This window comes from Brienomyrus brachyistius, chromosome 5, assembly GCF_023856365.1.
Source record: "Brienomyrus brachyistius isolate T26 chromosome 5, BBRACH_0.4, whole genome shotgun sequence".
Classification (NCBI taxonomy): domain Eukaryota; kingdom Metazoa; phylum Chordata; class Actinopteri; order Osteoglossiformes; family Mormyridae; genus Brienomyrus; species Brienomyrus brachyistius.
Window position 1 is genome coordinate 21,759,212 of NC_064537.1, and position 11,642 is coordinate 21,770,853.

Below are 11,642 nucleotides of genomic sequence, written 5' to 3' on the forward strand. Positions count from 1 at the left end.
AGATGCCCTGATTTGATTCTATTCCGATTCACAGGCTAATGATTTTATTTTCTGACTCAATATCAGTTCAACAGGAATGAGATATGAAATACTATATATAGTAGTAGCTTTACATATTTGGGGAGACGTTTTAAAAAACAGAACACAAATTAAGAAATGTAGCGTCACTGGAAACAAACTGTGAAAACCACTAAAGAAAGGCCAAAGGCTTGTACACCAAAATCTTTCTATTTGGGGAACATATGGGTATAGTTTCTTAAAAACAAAAACCAACCTGTCTCTTTCAAAGCAGGAAAATGACTTCTTACTGATATCAGATGGGCATGTCTGAAGCTCATATGTTTCAGACGGACTTTAACTTAAAGGTTTATGCCAAAACATAAATTAGAATCTTTTTTATTTGAGGAACATACCGGCATTGCTTAGCCCTGACCTCACAATTCCATTCACTTTTGATTCACAAGTGCCCAACTGCATTCAATTTCAGTGCTATTCAATTTACGTTTATGACACATTCACTAATGTCTGGATTTGTTGTAAAAACTATATGACAAAAGGCACCGTTACACACGTAGCGTTAATACTACCATTACATGACGAAAATAATAAGATAACGAAAAACTATATTTAATAATGAGCATGAGATTATTGTGCTTATCCGTGAATATACCAAAATATTTCATCCACACCCTTCCCTCTGCCATTCTTGTATCCAGCCATAAATAAATACATTATACCTACAGACTTATAGTCGCTTTCATTTGCTTCAGTGTTTCCCGCAACGTTTGAAAAAAACAGATAATTACCGATATTCTTATAACTGAGAGCAGGTCCCATCCATTAATATCTGTTTTCTCTTTACCTCGTTTGCCATTATTGCATTTTATTTATTTTGCTTTTTGTTAACATTATTTCGCATCACCATAAGCAGTGCACTGAATATGACTGCTGTGAGAATAACGCCTTGCTTGACTTGTTTGCCTTCACTACCCTGACTGACAATGCACCAAGATGGCGGCGCAAGGCGATTGCACAATACTATTGCGAACCTTCCTATAGGGGAGAGAGAAAGTAGCGCCACCTATAAGATAAGATAAGGAGACTGATATGAGGAAAATTCTGTGAAAATATTTTCAAAGTCATGGGAAGAGGCATAAATTAACTGCTGTAGATCGATCTTGAGATTTAGTGAATGTCAAAGCCAAGATCGTGTTTAATCATAATATCGATATTTTTTCCCACCTCTATTTAAGTATGATTATAGTTAACTCTATAGTTAGCTCTTCAGTACAGGAATATTTCAGAATATTAGATGGCAACAATAACACTTTATTTATATTTCTTTATTTAGGATTTAGAATATTGCAAAATTTTGCAGGCAAAATCCTATATATTAACATGTAAATAAATGCAAAAAAAGAACATTTTTGAGGCAATCTATGTAACAATACATTTCATGCCACATGTATTTCAATGTACACAGCTCACAATAAATTGAATGAAATTAAGTTTGTGGCTCACAGATTCACCTTTTATCAAGGGCTAATTCTCCGTGATAGTTGCCCACATTAACTAATTAGTATGAAATTTCCTCAATTATAATGCATACATTGTTTGTCTTTAACAACTTTACTTAGCTGCATTTTGCATTAACTGGGGAAGCCTACATGTTTCTTGTAATGTGGTAACAGTTGCAGAATGTTCCTTTGACAGTGACAATTCTGTATAATTGCTTCATTTTCCTGGTTAAAGAAAATCTGTGCAGGATTTGATTTCTATGTTGATACACAATGTCCCTGCTGGCAATATTTAAAAAATACATATATACATATTGTATATTTGGCCCTGAATGGTGTGTGTGTGTATATATATATATAGTCATCAAAATGCTGCAGAAGACATTATTTTGGGGGGGCTTAGAAGATCAGGGAGGTGGTGATTCTCAGGTTTATGAAGTACCACTCGTCTCTCATTTTCTCCTGCTCAGGTGCAGCAAGTACTTAGAAGGATGTTTGTGTGCTGACGCCCTCTTGTTCCTCAGTGTCCACACCTCCCTTGCAGCTGAAAGCCCAGCAAAATAAATCAGACCTTAAGCTATAGCACACATAATGGCCTTTTAGGCTAGAATGAAACAATTTTATGCACAGCACATTTTGTCTGAACCATTATGCGGCAAGAGTCGGTGGCTGATTCCTAGTGGTTCGGATGACACTTTAGAATAATCGACAGTTGTCTAATAACCTGAACCCTTTTGTAGTTCATATTTATAAGGAGATTGTATGTATGAATGGATTTCTACAGTTGGAGAACTGGAACACTGGCATGAAAAATAAACCTCCCGGAAGATTTCTAAAAGGCTATATCCTCCATCATTTGCTACTTCAGTGCAAACATGAATTGTGCGATCTTTCGTGCAAGACGGTAGGTAATTCCAGCCTTTTCTTGGATATATGGCAAATGTGCCGTGACTTTCGGCAATGGGAAAGCAAAGCCCCCGAGAAAAAGAGAAACATCTCCACAGTACCTGCGATTGCCGCGCCGCCGTTTGTACGTGCTGTGAGAGACGGCCACCGCAAACATAAGTGCCAAAAACCCAGCCACTGCTCCCAGACCGATGAGGGCCCTAGAGACAGCTCCCTGCTCCGAACCTGAAGGAAAACAACCGCTTATGAAAAACACCGTTTTTCACCTTTCAAATAAAAGAAACCTTTCTTATAACAAAATGGAAGAGAAGAGACACTTATTTAATTCCTGTGGGGAAATTCTCTTTACCTGATCTTGCTCTCCATGAAACACATATGCAGGTGAGAGCAAGCTTAGGGTTAGAGTGAAGGCTTTGCCACTGGCCTGGGTCTGGAGAGCTGAACGCTAAGGGACCTGTGACTATTCTGTCGAGGCTGGGCTCAAACCAGTGACCTTCCAATCACAGGCAGAGAGGCTTAGCCTGCTGAGTCACCCACCACCCCCTACCCACAGCATTCCCTGGTACCTTGCCCCCAGGTGAAGAAAAAATGGTCAAAACCCAGGCCCTAATCTGATTGGTTCTATCAGTTGAACTTCTTTTTTGATTTGATAAGTAGCCCTGCAATCTGCATTCTAAATCTCATTATGTATGCTTCTGACAGCTTAGCTAAGATCACGGCACCTTGGCTGTGTCTTTCAAAGGACGGTAGGGCAGCAGGAAATGTGGCGCGTCAAGCCCCCTACAGGTGCTGTGCTCGGCTACCCTTGGGCAAGATAGCGATCCAGAATTTTATTTGAGTCAAATGGGCAAAAATTGTTGGTCACCTTGGGAAAAACAGTGTAACGAAATAATAATACCAGCAGAAAATCCCTGCCTTAAATAGATTCAATATTTTATTGCCACCTTTTACCTAGAATTTGTCTCAGTTGCTAAATTTAAGTTAACATTTATTCATGTGGCTGCCACTCTCATCTAGGGTAATTTTCCAAGGTAAAAGTACAATAAGAGCATATAATAGGGAGATAAAATAGTGTCTGGACAAGAAGTACAACTGATAAATTGCGCTGTTTACTTGTATTCCCTACATCTTAGTAAAAGTAAAGTAAAAATGTTTCAAAGCAAACAGCCAGGTGAGTGTTGCTTTATAATCCAGGACCAGATAGTGACAAAAGTATCATCAAAGTGTCTGTCTGATTGTGCTTCAACAAGCAATTCGACATAAAAACAGACTGAAACCGCCTCCAACATCAATGATTAACTTGAATAAAAGTAATTTATGACAGAAGAGAACCTGTAATTGTATATTTAATCTGGATTATTACTCAGACTATTATACTAAGATATTTGTGTCTCATGCCTGTGTCGCACTTGGTGTTTGAGAAGTGCTTTATGAACGAGTAGTAAGCACACTAAGACACTGTGAGCTGGATAACTGAAATGATGACTGTATTTGCTTACGCAAGGGCGTTGGTACCTTGGTAGGGGCAAAATAAGCCCAGACCTCCCCTCCGCCCCCCCAATCACACATGGTAATCTCATAATATTGATAGGGACATGTCCCTATTATCCATACCCAAATCTATGCACATATGTTGTGGAATATGCACACTCACGCTCAGCCGGGCTCGAGTCCTTAAAAGAGGCCAGCAGGTGTCGTGTGGCATCTACGGAGCCGTCGTTGACTTCAGGTGTGATGCCCAGCAAGTGGCACATGAGGGGGTACACATGTACGGTCTCGAAGGGGCCCACCACCAGATTTTTGTGGAAGTCCGGTCCCACTGCCCGGAAAAATGGCTTCATGTCCATAGCTTGGTTGTCAAATCCATGTTCCCCCTTATTAGACTGGACGGGAAACAACTGCAGAAAAACAAATAGGCAAGATGAATTCATGGACTTTGTGACATCCAATTTCCTATCGGCCAGTTTCATTAGGCTACATTTTCCCAATACGATATAGATTAGACGAGTGACTGGACAGATTCATTTGTGGGGAAATATTATTGATAATTGCCAGTGTATTTTATACCCCGTGAAATGTCATGCATCGCTGAACGCACTGTTATACCAAAAACTGTCACCAGAGGGTGACCTCACATCACAGGAAAAAGAACCAGCATTTCCACTCAGTGCACTCCCGCCAAACCTAAAAATGTAAAATAGTATTACAATTCGTGAATGATGTAAGGCTGTTGTGGTTGATTTGCTAAAGATATATAAAGCACTCAGTTATTTAATAAATATTATGTTAATCAAAATTCTGTACAACTGCAACCGGTAGAAGCAGAATGAAGGACCAATTGAGTATTATATGTATATATTCATACTCAGATATTTATATATTCATACTCACACACAGATAAATGTTCAAGTCAACAGTTTACTTTTAGATCTTTCCTCTCATCCATTTATCAGTGTTGCCTGTACATATACACCGAGGGAAAAAAAATCTGATTTCTTTATGTAATATTATTCCAACAACAAATTTATATTGCATTTTTTTAAGCTTGTTGCTGCCGGCAATATATGAGAGGATCAAAAGCCACTATATGAAGCTACAGTTCAGATTTAAGCGTGGTATTTACTATAGCCCACTTTATAAAAGATAAATGTATTGAAAGGAAAAGTTCATTCTAGTTTTTTAAGTACACTGACAGAGCATCTGTTGGTACATCGATTTGGTTAAATGGAGGCATGTACTGTAAGCAACAGCCTCATTCTACACATTACTGACATAAACAGACAACTGGATGCTTCATCACCATCATCACCATCATTAGGATCATCACCATCATCACCATCATCATCATCACTATCTTCACAGCTCTTATCCTGCTGAGGATCATGGTGGCAGAATGCTGGACTGGTCAGCCTAAACCTCTCTTGACAAGGCCACAGACTCTCATTTCATTCTGGGGGATCCCCAGACATCCCCAGTGCATCTGAGAAATACTGTATAATATCTCCAATGTGTTCATGGTCTGCCACAGGGCCTCCCCCTATTGGGACATTCCCAGAACAGCCCCTTTGAGGTGGCATCTTTATGAGATACCCAAACAATCTTAACTGACTTCTTTTGATACAACGGAGGAGTGGCTCTATTTCGAGGTTCCCTGGATCTCCACACTCCTCAGCCTATCACAGAAAGTGAGCCCAGCATCCCTGCAGATGCCTTCATTTCAGTCACCTGGACTCAAAACCTTGTTCTTTCGGTCACTACCCACAGCTCAAGTGAAGATACGGAGGTAGATTGACTCAGCTTCTAATTTACTAGCAGAGACCGGCTCAGTGTCTACAAAAGAGCAGCCACCAAACCACCTGCCTGTCAATCTCCCATTCCCTCTTACCATCACTTGTAAACAAGGTATCTAAACTCCTTCACTAAGAGCAAACACTCCCCTCACACTTAAAAGGAGAAAACCACTCTTTTCTGGGAAAGCCCCACCAGCCGAGGTGCTGATTCTCATCCCAGCTGCTTCACACTCAGCATCAAACAGCTCTGGTGCATGCTGGAAGTCCTGATGAGGCCAGAAGAACAATGTCATCTACAAATAGCAAGGATGTCACCTCTATCTCCCTATCTCAGACACCCTACCAGTCACAATTGCACCTTGTCCATGAAAATCACAAATGGTAGTGGAGACAAGGTGCACCCTTGCCAGAGGCCAACACCCACTCTAAACAACTTCAACTTTGTTGCCAGCTTCCACACACAACTACAGAGCATGCAGTAGTGACCCTAGTATTCTCTATTCCTACAGAACCTCCCATAGTGTGTGCTGGAGCACATGATTACACACCTTCTCCTTTTTAAGAATAGGAACCACCACCCTTGTTTTCAAGTCTAGAGGAACCAGTCTTCCATGCAGCATAACAGTGGGGTATCAGAGAGGTGTCAGAAGTGCTTTCAAAATTTTGGAACAGATTTCATCCCTTCAATCATCCCACCGGGGAGGTCCCTGACCACCACAGCAACCAAAGGGTTCTTGCACTGCCTCCTGCGCATATCCTCTGGGTTAAAGGAGTTCCTGAGAGTGTTCCTTCCACTACTCGACAATATACCCAGAGTTGGTCAGTAGTTCCCCCTCGCCTGTTGAATACAGTCTGAGCATGCTTCTGCCTTTCCCTCCTAAAGCTTTGAAGGGCTTACCAAAACATCTTTAGTGATGCCCAATCTCCCTCTCCACAGCCTTTTGAAACTCCCAAGCATAAACTTCCTCCTCTGAGACTGCCTTCTGGCCTGTCTCTTGAGACTCCTACACTAACACTGTGCTAAGACCCTCCTTCTTCAGCTTGACAGATTCCTTCACCAGCGGTGTCCTCAGGATACTGTCATGACAAACACTGACTGACTTCTCGCCACACCTCTTAGCAACTGTTGCAATGACTGAGGTGCTGAACATGATCAACTCAGGCTCAATGTCCTCAACATGATATAGCTAGTGGGAGAAGTTTCCTACCGCTGTAAGTTGAATTCGTCAAGACACAAACGCTTTAGCCAGGAATTCCCAGCAAACACTAACCGCTTATCTAGGTCTTCCTGGCCCATCTAACCTCCCAATGTGTCAAAACCAACTCACTGCCAAGTGATGATCAAATGATAGCCTTGCCCCCCTCTTCAGTCGAAAATATCTGACATCAAATCAGATGACACAACTATAAAGTTAGCCATTAGCTTTTGGCCTAGGGTGTGCTGCTTCCAAGTAAACCGGAGAGCGTCCCTGCGTCTGTTATAGACAAACCATGGCTATTGCCAATAATACTTTAGGTCATTCTTCGCAATCAGGGGGAATAGGTGGGACTGCAGAACGTGTAATCCCTTTCAAGCGCCTCACCCAAATTAACTAAGAAGACTGAATACTCTGAACTACTGTTTGTTGCATACACACAAATAACAGTCAGGATTTTCCCCTGCCAACCCACAGTTGCATAGAAGCAATACTTCTGTGCACTGGGGAAAGATTCCAGCAGCACAGATCACAGTCAAGGACTTGTGAATATCCGCATAATGTCCTGAGGCTATTTCCCATGGAGAATTCCAGAATAGGAGAGACTCCACCCCAATAAAGAGATTTGATTCCAGAACCCATGCATGGAAGATGAGCTTGGATGCAATTGAATCAAATACCATCACAAAAGATTCTATGATCTTATTATTTCATATTTTTATATCTTTTGGAGCTGTTATTTTAGGAGTTAAAATGATCCAGCATGACTGCGATGCAAAATAATTGAATGATCAGTCAGATTTAAAAGCCAGTGTTGAATTTCAGAGCATGAATACTTTAATGACAACGGGGATCTCTTTATACTGCCAGCCAGACCAAGTGGATGCTGGGAGGGTATTTGGATAAATGTACGTTTTCTTCAGCATGGATTAAAATTTAATTCATTTTTGGTCAGAAATAGTCTATTTGCTTGTCACCAACTGCTTAATGAACTCAAAGTCATCCCCGCTACTTTTATTTATTTATGTCTGTGTGAAAAATAGCCCATTATATTGCTATGGTGCATGTTCAGACAGTGAGAAATATATCATAGACAATATAGCACAACCTTTCTGAGTTTTTATTGTTATTATTACTATATGCAAGAGTAAGTATGCTGTTCTCAATGCAGAATTTTAACCTTCATGTTAGTTTCTAGGTGGAACAAAGCCTTCATTTTCTAATACTGCATACATATATGTTTGAAGGTACTTGACAGCTTAATGTAATGTAGACTTTCAATACACTCACCCCATTAATAACAAATCCTGGATCCGCGAAGAGTACAATAGGCAGAATGCGAGGATGGTTGGAGTAATGAAGGTAACTGGGCATGTCTTCCTTCTTGTAGACATGGAGATTAGGATGTGCACCTTTCAGGGCATTGTATACTTTCTCCAGCATTCCCTCCTTTGGAAGTAGCATGCCGGTAGGGCCGTAATCCAGCAGCTGGAACTTGATATCTTTAAATGAAAAACCTGGGATCTTAGATATGATGATCTCCTTGACCAGGCCATTCCTGAGCACTGTGGTCATGCCATGGTCAGCAGTGATGATGATGTTGAGTCTGTCAGTGAGCCCGTGCTTCTGGGCTGCCTGGCGGATGTATCCCACTGTGCGGTCCACCTGCTTCACCATCTCCCTACGCTGCGGGGAATCCGGTCCATACCTATGCCCTGTGCTGTCCGGCTCCCCAAAATACAGCGACACAAAATCCAGGTCCTGCTCGCTGAACCAGGAAGCCATGACTTTATCCACTTTCTCATGCCAAGCTGTCTCATTAGAGTGATTGTAAAATATTGGCTCCATTTCTCCAACTTGAACCTTCTCCCCCTGGTATAGGGATGCTGTTCCAGGGAAGTGCAGAGAGCCGGCCTTCAGACCCTGTGGGAGGGGTACGCGGGGTGGGAGTGCAGGGAGTAGGGGGGCAGAGAAAGGTTCACAGAGAGTGACACACAGTGATAAAGACAGAGGCCTGTTTCATGGTGAGATGAAGTATTGCAGCCCCAATCCCAGCCATTGCTCTTTTGTTTTACCTGCCTCTGTGCTGTGATCCAGATGGGCAGACTGCCATTGTCCCACCACTCATCAACAAACTGTGTCATATAGTACTGTTTCCTCTCTTGAGTGGTGATGTTAAACCACATGTTATGTATAACACCATGGTTCTCAATGTACCGACCTACAAAGAGGTAACGTCATGAAGGATATGTTCAACTCATTATTCCACCTCAGCACTGGACAATGGCATTGCACTGTAAGCTCCGTCTTCATTCTTTGAGTAATGTTTTAATTCTAATCAGCATGTGAAGAATCTTTACTTTTATTTCACATTAACTCATTTCAATTTTTGTCAGTTTGTAGCTATTTTAAGAAAATGACATATTATTGCTTGAAATGTCAAACTAAAACTCGAAGCTCAAACCCCAAGCTGAGGCCAGATCATAGTGCAATAACACAAAAGTTAATTTCACGCGTCATTTTACCTGTAAGCAGGGTGAAGTGCGCTGGACTGGTGATGGTTATGAACGGGGGCGTCACGTAAGTGGCCCTGACACCATCCTGGGCCATGATGTCCAGGTTGGGGGTGTCCACATCTCGGTCATAGTCCCAGCGGAATCCATCAAAGGAGACCAGAAGCAGCTTGTTCCTCACTCTTTTGTGGGGTTCACCTAATGGGACCCCAAGGGATGATGCTGCTAGGAGGAGACAGACACAAAACGCCAACAGCATTGCAGGCATCACACAGACCACCAACAGAAAAACTGTTGACGATGTTGCTTCACTGCACTTCTCAGAAATGGTACTGGAACATTGCTTCACACCAGTATTTACTGGTCACAGTGTGGCCCCTCCTGTAGTGTTTTTTTTAAACGTGTATCTGAATCGGTACAAGGTTTATGTGCAAACCACCCCCATTTATCTTATCAAATGCTACCTTTTGCGTTTGATAATCCTTAGCTGGCATAGTTTGATCAGATGGTCCATTTGGGTAAGTATGTTACACAGACATTGAGACACACAGGATTTCTTCATTTAGCTTAATGGAAAACGACATTTTGATCCATTTGTGTTAGGAGTCCTATGCAAAATCCGGTCCAGAGGTGCTCCCAGCAGCCTGTATTATACACTGGTATGTATAAGTGCATTTGTTGTGAATGAGACAGAAGTAAAGGGTTTCACAAAGACTGCAAAATAGAGAGAGTCTGGTAATAAATGTGCTGCATAGTATAGACGGGAAGCCATGTTCTTATGTCATAATTTTCATCTTTCATGTAAGAAACGTATATAAAATGTGTAACAATAATGCACACTGGGGCAACACAGGCTATAGGATCTCTACCGTCTGTCTGACCCTACCCTCTGTGACACATTCGACTAGCAGGCATTGCTGCACATTCCTCCTTTCCCCCTCTCTGTCATTCGACCCCTGGCCCATGCGTTCATCCCCATTTGACCAGCAGCTGCAGGCCAACCTGCTCCCTCTGTCTTAGTTCCTAGTGTGTTTTCCCTGTTCCCAGGACCACCACGTAGCTTAGTGGATAAAGCATGCAGTATGCAGTCTGTTACCCCTCTGCTAGTGGGCCAGCTTCATGTGTTGTCTTGTATTTATTGGTCTCCTGTTTTTTATTAGTGTTTATTGGTTATTTTTGCTTTCCTGTTTTTGCAGGAAAAGCAAGTTTGCCTTGCTTGTGTCCTGCTGCTGATTTTGGTTTCGATTGTACATGTTCCTAGTGCTGTTATGCCTAAGTGCTTTGTTAAAGTTCCCTTGTTTATTATCAGTTACTCTACCTGTTACCTGCTTCCCTCTGCTAGCATTGTTCCATCTATTGGTCATTGTCCTGCGCCCTCCGTGATTGGTTGATTGTCTGATTCACACCTGCCGTTTGTCAGTCCTCGTTATCTGTGTATTTAAGTGTCTGCCTTTTTTCATTTCTCCAGTCAGGCGTTGTATTAGGTTCCTGTGCTGTGGGACGTTACTCTGTGTGCGGTTGCTGTGTGTTTCTCGGGTGGTTCTCCTTGTTCTGTTCCTGGTGTCGCCCTGCTTTCATCAGCATTACTTGTAGTTAGTTCTTGTTTCTCCTGTTTGTTTCAGAGCCCCGTTGATGGTCCTGTGATTTTGTGCCTTCTCCAGTGTTAGTTCCATCAATAAACGCTTTTGTTGTCTTGGAGCCGCCTTCTTTTCCCCGCTTGCACCATGCCCCGAGGCCATAACATATGTTCCTTAATTATAGAATTCCATAAAGAGCTGTTACTTCACAGTACCAAGAGTTCAGCAGAAATGACCTTACGTTGCATGTCAACTGGTGTTATGCAATATCAACACAAAGTCTTCAGACTGGGTGATAAAGTGATGCCCATGTTGAGTTTTTTGAAAGAGTGAGTGAGAGAGAGAGAGAGAGAGAGAGAGAGAGAGAGAGAGAGAGAGAGAGAGAGAGAGACTCCCAAGGTTCATGGATTTATGACCTGTTTCAACCCCGGTGTAACTACTGAGCACTTTACGTCATGGGGTGCTGGATGGACCTTCAGCACACACATGCGATGAGAAATCTCTGGGACTCATCGTTGTCACAGCAGTTTGCTTCTCTGTGTTTCAGAATTCCTGCTAGTCTGAAGCGACAGCTGGTACCAGTGAACTACAGCTCCTGAAAATAAGAAATTGTGGGAAAGTCACTTTCAGATGATTCGGCGTT

General features: G+C 42.1%; 1 protein-coding gene across 1 annotated transcript; it reads right to left on the reverse strand.

The window, feature by feature from the left end:
• Positions 1 to 1,535: 1,535 nt before the first annotated feature.
• On the reverse strand, positions 1,536 to 9,681 carry enpp7.1 (ectonucleotide pyrophosphatase/phosphodiesterase 7, tandem duplicate 1). Its single transcript, XM_049015617.1, has 6 exons — positions 9,435 to 9,681; positions 8,985 to 9,130; positions 8,200 to 8,832; positions 4,078 to 4,321; positions 2,525 to 2,648; positions 1,536 to 2,061 (listed from the first exon to the last, which is right to left on the reverse strand). Exons 1-6 carry the CDS (start codon positions 9,679 to 9,681, stop codon positions 2,001 to 2,003), a joined length of 1,455 nt encoding a protein of 484 aa, XP_048871574.1. The 3' UTR covers positions 1,536 to 2,000.
• Positions 9,682 to 11,642: the final 1,961 nt, after the last annotated feature.